At 43.3% G+C, this 9,931-nt stretch overlaps 1 protein-coding gene across 7 annotated transcripts in view; it reads left to right on the top strand.

Annotated features, from left to right (window-relative positions):
- Positions 1 to 654: 654 nt before the first annotated feature.
- The window catches only part of LOC112136530 (thrombospondin type-1 domain-containing protein 7A), a 194,055-nt gene continuing 184,778 nt past the window's right edge, over positions 655 to 9,931 (top strand). For all 7 annotated transcript variants that reach the window (XR_002917370.2, XR_004949372.1, XR_004949370.1 and 4 more), the window contains exon 1: positions 655 to 839. Coding sequence is in view for 4 of the 7 variants with exons in the window: in XM_024258281.2 (XP_024114049.1) it covers positions 689 to 839 (151 nt within the window). In the remaining 3 variants the exon portion in view is untranslated. The remainder of the gene's footprint in view (positions 840 to 9,931) is intronic.

The raw sequence follows: 9,931 nt of genomic DNA, 5'->3' as shown, positions 1-9,931 counted from the left end.
CGTTCCTGTGTGTTGTTTTTTTGCTCCTCCTCCTCCCCCTCGGTTCCTCTCTCTTTGCATTAAGCCCGTCTTGTCTCTCTGCCCCTTTGATCCCTGGAGCAAAGCTTGCCGGAGCTCCTCGGACCAGAGGGAGCCCTGCTGGTCTCCCGCCGCCCTCGCCGCACCGCACGTGGAGCAGCAGGAGGAGGAGGAGGGGAGGAGCAGGAGGAGGCGAGCCCGTCCTCATTCCCACACAGGAGAAAGTGAGGAGTGCGTCTGCTGGAGATGCAGAGCCAGAAAAACAAGAGTGAAATGAGAGAAAGGCAGGAGAAGCGGCAGAGGGAGGAGGAGGAGGAGAAGAGAGGAGGGTGGCACAGCGAATGAGGGAGCAGGAGGGAGGAGGTAACACTGCAGACGCTGTCACTGCTCCGCAGCCAGAGGACAGAGGCAGCAGCGCCGAGGCGATGGAGGAGGACGGCCGTGCCATCCGTCCCCATCACTGACTGCCTCCCTGTGGGACCGTCCGGCCAAGTTTGGAGCTCCAGGAGGAGGCGGCTCCTCCTCCGCCCTTCACAAGTTCTGCACCTGAACTCCTGCAGGATCCACCACCGTCCCCCTCTTTTTTTTGGACTCGTGGGTTTGTGGTCAGTTTTTTGGAGCCGTCTCCACCCCCAGGCTGAGTGGATTTACTTTTCTCCGGCGGAGGACCATGGGGCCGGGGCGGAGGGGCGCAGGGGGGACGGCGTGGAGACGGACGGAGGAGAGCTGGTACCTTCTGGTGACATTGCTGCTGTGGAGCGGCTTCTGGAGAGCGCACACACAGACAGACGATGGGAAGTCCGTCTACTTTTGGGAAACAGGTACTCCTAACCCCCTCATTACAGGTTAAATTGGAGCCCTGGGTTTGGGGGGGTGATTACGCGGGCTGGAGATGAATGAGAGCGCTGCTGCTGCTGCTGCTGCTGCTGCTGCTGCCGCTGCTGGTGCAGCTCTGGCATGCAGCCTCCCACGCTCGCTCAGATCTTATCATTTCTGCTGAATATTTGTGAAAGCCGACTTCGGGAGTCTTGTCCCGACATGAAAAGCTTCTGGAGTTCAGATGTTCTTCTGCTTAATTGGCTTTCACTAATCGACAATGCTTCCTTGGTCGCCTCATAAATGAGTTAGTTGACTTCTACGCTGCTGAACTTCAAAGCTGCAGCTCTTGAAAGATGACCCAGAAACGTGCGGCAGACTGGGATCTGATTTAAACGCTTCCCGGGTCTCAGGTGATGCGCCCTTATTGAAGTGTTGCTGTTCTGCTGGTGACGGATGGGCGCTGCCTCCCTGAAAATCTCGGAGCGATTTACGGCATCAGAGCGGCGAGGAGGAGGGGCTGCTGGTTGATGTAGATCAGGAGATTCTTATCTCTTGTTTTCCACACTGAGGGAGCTCCATCAGGAGGAGTGATGGGAGTGATTTGGACTGGCACAACTCTCAACATCTGAGAAGTCCTTCAAGGTGCTCTTGCTCCTTAATCTTCTCAATGTGAGCTCAACTTTCAGTGGCTCCGTCCCCGGCTGACGTATCCCTCGTCTCTCCTGTGGTTCTGCTTCTTTAAAGAGGATGTAGCTGAGTAAGGAGATTAAAGGAGCAGGGATTTAACAACCCAGGAACGGCAGACCAGGAAACAGACTTGAGGCAGAGCGAGCTCTGCAGGCGGAGGCAGAGGGACTACCTTAACCTACATCCTCTGTACTGTAGGTCACCATGATTACGCCTCGCTCCCACACTCCGCTGGCTTCCCAGCTGGACGGCTCAGGGCTCTGAGCTTTGAAATGTAATCCGGTGTTGGAAGTTTGCTCTCAAATAAAAAGGTGGTGCATTGATTTGGGCTCTTTGGTTTGGAAATTGCCTGCAGAGTATTAAAATCACACGGAGCGGTTTGATGCTTTGAATTCCCGGCGCTTTTCATCAGGAGGTGGTTACCGAGTCTTTTTGCTGCCGATCGAAGCCTCCTAAAATAAAATGCGATGATGTTTGCAGAGTGTGCACTGGAGGGAATATTCTTGTGGCAAAGCTCCGCTCTGATGTTTTGCATATTGATGAGTCGGTCTGAAATACAACCCCGGCTCCAGATCTGTGGGGAATTGGGCCTGCGCTGCTTTCATGGCCTGCTGGGAAAACATGACGTGTCAGTTTGGGAAGGTGAGACGGGTCTGTCTGTACAAAGTACAGTCTGCATGTTTTTACCCTCCTCTCCATCCTGCAGTAACGAAACACCAGAGAATGACGAAATTCCTGAGAATCCTTCAGCTCCCGTCTGCAGGTGCAGCTTCGTCTGCTTTAGAGGAAAAGCCTCGTTAGTCCCACTTATTGGAGCTGCAAACCCTCACGCAGTCGAGGTTTCCAAAGAAGTCATTTGCATTAATGAATTTGTCTAATTTGATCAGTTTTTACCAAATCTCACCTTCCCTGAACGCTCCGGGTCTTTCCAGGTATCCGGATTATCTTTCAGATTATGCACGAGCCAACCTCTAATCTCTGATCAGGGTAGTCCAATTTAAGCGTCTCGCCTCATTAGATCATTTCTCTGCTCCTTCTTCTCTGATGTTAAGCCTGTTAAGTTCCCTGAAGCATCTGCACAGTCCTCCACTCAAAGCTCTTTCACTCCACAAACCATTTTTCTATCATTAATTTTGCATTAAAACACTTTTCAAACTACGATCCAGACAATAACAAGTCTGAGTTGGCATAAAAAGCTTCTTTTGTTTGAGCTTGTAGAGCATAATTTCTGACTTTTACCTTCCTTTGTTGCACATCACAATTGAAAGTTCCTCAAACATTTCTACACGATTGTTCAAGCGCGAAGTAATGTGGGACTTGAAGTGAATCAAAAAACTGGAGTGAAGTTTAGGTTCCACACTTATAAGTGATTTAAAACATTAAAATCAATTCTTTAATTGGAGTCCCGAGTAATAACCTTTAGAACTGGTTTGATTACTGGTTCTGGTCCTAACTCTGGCAGCAGTGGTTCTGAATGAGCAGACAGAAGAGTCCAGGAGATGAAGGTCTGAAGCAGCTTCTCTAAATCTGGTCCGAGTCTGTCTGACTGACTGAGATGGTTCTGGTCTTAATGTGAGGCTCAGTTCTGAGTCCATTAAGACTTAGAGAGTTCTAACTGGACTTCATTTGTCTAGAAATCTGATTTTTAGTTCTTCCCTTCTGGTTTCCAAAAACACAAACTTCTGTTTGTCTTTGATGAACTGCAGGGAGTTTGTGAATCCAGAAGTTCTTCAGAATCTGATGGACTTCCGGTGGTTTGGAGTCAGGGCTTCATGAAGGAGAGTGTCATCTGTGTAACTGTGGTGTGAAACATTATAGTAGGAATCTGATTGAAAACATGCTTTCATTTTGATTGATAATTTTAAAACAGAAGATTATTAAACTTTCAATTTCTGAATGGTGGGTTTTGTTCTCATTTTCGTGCTAATTTCTCCAATGGGTCGATGTTCATCTGGGAAAACCGCAAACGTGAGAAGTGTTGGAATGATTTGAAAAATGACTTTCTGCCTCAGAAAACTCACAAATCTTCCAAGAATACATGAATGCAGAATAAGTTTATGCACCTAATCAAATATCAATATATTTCATTTATAGGGAGACACCAGAATTCCAGGGAAGATAGAAAATCATTTGGATTATCAACACAATTTATTCCAGTCTGGCGGGACAGAATAACTTGTTTGATGGGGCGCATTTGACCCCGGGGTCGTAGTTTACCCACCGCTGGTATAGTCTGACCTAAGGGAAGAGGAGGTGCAGGATGAAGATCATAAACTGAATCCTGCGGGAGATTTATGATCCCCTTGGAAACAACTTCAAGATAAGATCCTCTGGATCTATAGGTTTGTGATGTCAAAATCTGGACTAAAGCGGATCATTTTCCTGAGTCATCGCTGATCTGGATGTCATTTAGTCAGGTATAGTGGCGTGGTGTTCTCTAAAGCTTTAGTGAAATCTGTTTGTGTTCAAGAAGCTGCTCAGTTGGACCAAAAACTCCCTTTTCAATTATCTTTCCAATAAAGAAAAGAATATGAATTGTCCTCCACTTGTCAGCCATGAAGGATCCAGAAGGAGTTTAACAACTGCACTTGGAGTGATTGTGCAGAATGAATGGAGGAAGCTGTTAACAATTCTCACAACATCATTCTTTTGACATCTGAGAGCATTTTTAAAGATTTAGTTGGCAAAGTGTCCAAACAGCAGCTTAGAGACTTTATTCCAGACTGAAATGCTGCGACTCAGTCGCTCGTGCAGCAGACGTGCAGCACGGCAGAAGGTGTTTAGAGATGATTAGTTTCAGACAAGCAGATGCTGCTTGGATGTAAGAGTGGAACAATGGAACAGTGGTTTGTTTTATCAAGTAAATGCGCCAAAGTTAGTAAAAATCCTGCATTGGGTGTAGGACGGCAACATGGTTTTCCTGAGAAAGAGAATCAGCAAAGCAGATGTTTCTGTCACTCAGATGATCAATGATGTCTGCCTACTGGGTTTGAAAAGACACTCAGTAAGTGACTGATAATATGATACCACCATATTTTTGACCTTCTGTTATTTTCTGGTCCTCATGGTGTAGCTGGTTAGCTAGAAACTCAATATACTGGAGTTAAAGACCAAAGCTTGTTTCAGAGGAAGTGCTGACAAAGACTGAGATGCAGACAATGAATATATATATATATATATATATATTGGTACCTCACGATATGATGAAAAACATGGCTCACGATATGGATGATATCCCAATACTGCAATAGTAGGTAAAAGTCGTCTCTAATAACTAACAATATATAAAAGAACATATTTTTCTGCTAAATACATCCTCTTTTATTTTTCAGCTTGAACACAATCATAATAAACAACTCGTGTCTTATGTTGTGCAACAAATAGACACTTTTGTGCAAATCAGTGATTCTGTGTTTGACAAGCATCGACACCAATTGAATTGGAATGAAAATTTAGTGTTAACAACTGTAAACATGATCAGCAGTGCCACTGCTTACTGCAGAATTGTTGTAAACAACGGAACAAAAATGAAATAATTCAAGTAGCTGCCAGACACACTGGTGCATTGCGCCCCCTATCTACCTCCAAAGGAACGTCTCACCAAAGGATGACGACTATAACGTTTTACAGCCTCTTCAAACAAAAATAAAAGATCGATTCTTGATGAGAACCCATATAGAATCAATCGCTGGACTAAATATCACAATATATTGATGTTTTGGCTCCCCTATAGTGCTTTCTGGGAGTTTGTGTTTTTGGCTGTGATGTGATGTTCCATTGACTGTATATCAGATAACTGGACCGAGTGAGTGTGATGTCATCCATAGAAAATGGTTTACTTCCAGCTTTAACCCGATTCTGTCAATTCAGTTGACATTTGTGTCGCGATGCAGATGCCGCCATGTTGGAGCCAGACATCGTCAATAAGCAGTTATTGGTGTGAGTCAATCTGATTGGTTGGAGTGGTTGCCATAGAAACAATCAGAAGTGAGCTTGTTGAAAGGCCACACCCCTACTACACGAGGACTACACAGAATCTATCAAATGTTTTTAATGATGGACGTGGAGTCAGCAGGCTCCTCCTACTTTTATTGAGGCATCTGATTGGTCAGTTTATAACTTGAATAACTTCAGTGACAAAAAATATTGTGAAAAAAACAAGATGTTAAAAAAAGAAGAAAGAATGGTTACTCTGACCAATAGAACAATTGTTTATTTCTCTATAGAAGTCTGTTGTTTGAACCGCCAGATGGGAGGGGCCACTCAGTCCAGTTCTCATATACAGTCAATAAATTTGACTCTTTTTCTTTGGTTACATATTCTTTATGTATTGTTGAGACTATAAATGATTTGTAAAGAAAATCAGAGGCAAACTTCAGATGAATATGCTTAACATAAGAGGTGAGTTATAAATGTTAAGTATTTCTAGTACAGTAAATAGGTTTTTTTTTTCAGGTAATCTTTATTTATGGTCAATAAATTTCTGTTAATACTTAATTTTTCAAAAAAAAAAATCTTGAATTTCAGATCCCATTTTGCAGTGAAACCTGGATGTCTAGTGTTTGTGGGGACACCTTGACGGGCCTCTAAAGACTGGTACACTTCCAGAAGTGGTTTATTCCCCCACTGAGGACGGCGGCAGCACAATGAGCTCGCCGTTTTGTGTCAGCGCGATTGGCTGATGTCACCTTTCCACACACGGGTCGGGACGAGAGGGCTGACAGGCCATCGTTAGCGGAATACATTCCCGCTCTCACCGAGGCTCCGGCGGTGAAGAATGTCACCGTCGCGGTGGGTTGATGGGGGCTCTCGCACAATCACCTGCCATTACGGCGGCCCCGCTGAAGAGGCCATCCAGGAAATTGTGGGAGAGCGAGTGTGACAGGTTCACAAGTTCAATACAGCCAAGCAAGGTCGTTATGTGGCAGAGCGCCCTCAGCAAAACTGATCGTAGGAGGAAACGCGCTCGACAAAAACAGAGAAACACAAGTATTGATCTTCTGTAAGTCCCACTCTCATCTGAGTGTTATCACGGGTCTTTTAATTATGATTATGCAGTTTTAAGCCAAAATAAAAAACTTGTGTGGTTTTCTAGGACATAGTTCATGCAGAGCAGCAAGGAGTTCATTAGAAAACCACTTCTGAGTAAGTCCGCCCCATTTCCCATCACCCATATCTGAGAGCTCTCCGTTTAAAGGAAAACCATACCCATTTGTCCTCCATCATCAGAAAAATGCCACAAAAACATGTTAAAAACACCATTTCCATCAATTTCTCCTTTGGTCATTCTTAAACAAACAAAAAATTCTCCTTCTGGGATTTTACCCTCAAGTCCCCACATGACCTGAACAGCAGGTTTTCAAATCCTTCTCCTAAAATAGCCGTGTGCTAATACCTGCTTACCTGCATTACGGCCGGCACTTTTCCAAACACACGCCTGACTAAGCAGTCGCTGCTTTTATTTAGTCGCTGGAACAACCCTCGGACTTTCCCGCCTGGTTTTAGAAGGCAGCTGACCCTAATTTAGATGCCACCTGACGGCAACAACCAGAACCCGCTCCAGGTTTTTTCTTCAAAAACTGGAGACAGATTTCAGGTGTGCATCCGAATCGTTTTTAATCAGCATTTTTGTTTGCTTTCCTTTTCATTTCTCATTTATTTGACCTTAAATTTCTGATATTTCCCAAAGTTCTCTTTCCCTCGGAGCGTATAATGAACGAGCTGGACGTCTCTGTGACAGAAACAGAACGACTAGTGCCTGCTTTTAAAAGCATTATTTTATCGAAATGCGTCATTTTTGACCCAAACTGATCTGATTTGTGGCTTGTAAGCGATGCCACGGCTGCTCTATTCCCAAACTGCCCATCCATTCTGCAGGAAAAGATGCCAAAGAGATGCCAGAGTTTGTTTAATCTAAATGGCGGAGCTTACGGTAAAACCTGGTTATTACACATGCAGGATGGCGGGATTAGAGATCACACTTCATCCAAAAAAGTTTATTTAGGGAGATATAAGAGGATTCCCGCTGCTCCACAGCACTCAAATGGCTCATAATAATATTTGATGGAGTGCTGTGTCTTTGAGCTGGTTTTTCTTTCTTGTTTTAGTGAGTAAGCAGATCAGTGGTGGATTTATGCGGGGAGGTTTTTCCTCCTGATTGCCAGCTTCAGACGGGTAAATCAGAATGACACATGTTGCTGTAAAAGGATTAGTTTGAGAGCAAAGTGCTCCAACTTTTTACTCAGAAAAGCTTTTATTTTATGTATTGGTGTACCTGCTGAAGGGCACATTGTCTCTTAGCGAGCGCCGTAAATGAAATCTTACAAACAGCTTCTGTTTTTCTGTTAAATAAAATCCCTTCGGTGTCGCCTCACAAAGATGAAGCTGAAACAATAAATCCTGAGCAGCACAATCGTGATCAGAAGGTGGCGTTTTAAAAAAAAGGCCCTCGACTCCCCGAGAGGCAACAAGCAGCTCCAGTGTGCTGCGAGGAAAAAGCAGAATAATCAAATAAAGCAGTGACATTTAGCTGAAAAGAGCCCCTGCTGCCTCCTCCGGAGCCATTCTAATAAAGCTGGCGAGATGGAGGAGGCCTGGAAGTAAATATCCGCCTGTCCATCCAGCAGCCCAGTAGATAATCCCTCATCTCCCACTGGCTATCAGCTGCGCTCGCTCCGCTGTGGGTTACCCATAGTACTTCACTCCATGTAGTCTTTCTCGGAGCATAAAACGCTTCCCCTCACGATCGTTTGGATGCTGAGCTCGGCTGCCTCTGGAGAAGCAGCAGCACGGAGATTAATTCATCATTAGATCATGTGATGAACCTTAACCACAGACGGCTGTAATCCAAAATGTGGTAATCTGACTTCAGTTTCCACAGAAGACCAATTTACCGTCTCCCAGAGCAGCAGAGGAGGAGGGAACGCCACAAAAGTTAACGGCTGAAACCTAAACAGATCGGAGACAGTCATTCAGAAACTAGATTGGTGCTAAAGCGAAACATGTTTCCCTCCTCGTTCGAAACGTAAGTCGTAGACTTTATTAAGATCTTTAGCTTTAAAAGTCCTCCTGACTACCAGAAAACCTCTAAACCAGAATATCTCCCAACTAGAGACGTAACAATTCAGTCAAACCATAATGAATTAAAGGTATTTTAAGGCCAAGTATGTTTTGTTTTTGCCTCTTACATCAAACTGTCTGTTGTCTTATTAACAGAAAGGATTCAATACAAATGAACAATTCTACATAGTATTGAAATTAGGGCTGGGATGATAAAATCAATTTGCCGATTTAAATCAATTTAAGGTTAACAGATCAATAATCGATTCGTAAAAATATAAATCGATTTAGCACATAAGGCTAAAGTCCGCTAGCTTGATGCTAACGTTTAATGGAATAAAATAAAGTATGTATATTACATTTATTTCATTTAGCAACAATACATATATTCGAAATAATACTAAATAAACATAAAACAGTTAAATGAAAAGGAGCAGAAAGAAGAAAACATATTATCTACCCCTATTGCTAAATCGACAAAATTTAATCAAATATATCAAACAAGGAAAATTACCCATAGGACGGCTAATGCTAATGCTAACGCTCAGTCAACCTAAACATACATTGCTGACTAAATAAACGTCTTTATATGATTTTTTTCAAACTCTTTTAAGGAAATATCCTTTTGCGGTCTTCCTCGTACTTTCTTCTTCTTCTGGAATAAGATATAATGCTATCGCGCAATCGCCACCTAGTGGTCAAACTGAAATGCCTCCAGGAGAAGCAGAACAATGTTTACAATGTTCATGATCTGAACATTATTGTTAGAACTTCTCCTTTAGAGAATCCATGTAACTCTGAATGATATTAACAATCTTATTATTTCCCTGATACATTTTACCGTTTGTAAACTGGATCAGATTAATATGAATATATTCAAGACATAGAGTGGATTATTAATGTTTTTCTAAACAAATGTGTCTAAATGTGTAAACTCAAAATTGAATTGAAGTATAAAAAAAAATCTGAAGGCTCTTGTGAATTGAATAGTTTCTGGAAATTATAATCGATACCCAGCCTTCCTCCCGACCACTGCATATACAGAATAAACTCCTTTTGGTATCCACAGACGACATTTGAGACACAAACACTGCTCATAAAGGGCTCTGGGAATTGTAGATTTCAGCGGATTTAACACATTCTGATCAGAAGGTTAGGTTGCCAAGAAGATGAGAAAATTAGCCTCAAAAGCTGCAGAAGCAGAGTTCAGCTAATGAGTTCAACGTGTGTAAGTTTGCATAAGAAACAAAAACTGAACCAACCGTCGAAGGAGGGAGGTCTTTTTTCATCTGCTCCTGATTTACAGCAATTTTGACACAGAAATACTCAGAAATGCTGTTTTTTTCCT

Source organism: Oryzias melastigma, linkage group LG16, assembly GCF_002922805.2.
Source record: "Oryzias melastigma strain HK-1 linkage group LG16, ASM292280v2, whole genome shotgun sequence".
NCBI lineage: Eukaryota > Metazoa > Chordata > Actinopteri > Beloniformes > Adrianichthyidae > Oryzias > Oryzias melastigma.
The sequence above is the reverse complement of the archived record's forward strand: the minus strand, read 5'-3'. Positions and strand labels throughout refer to the sequence as shown.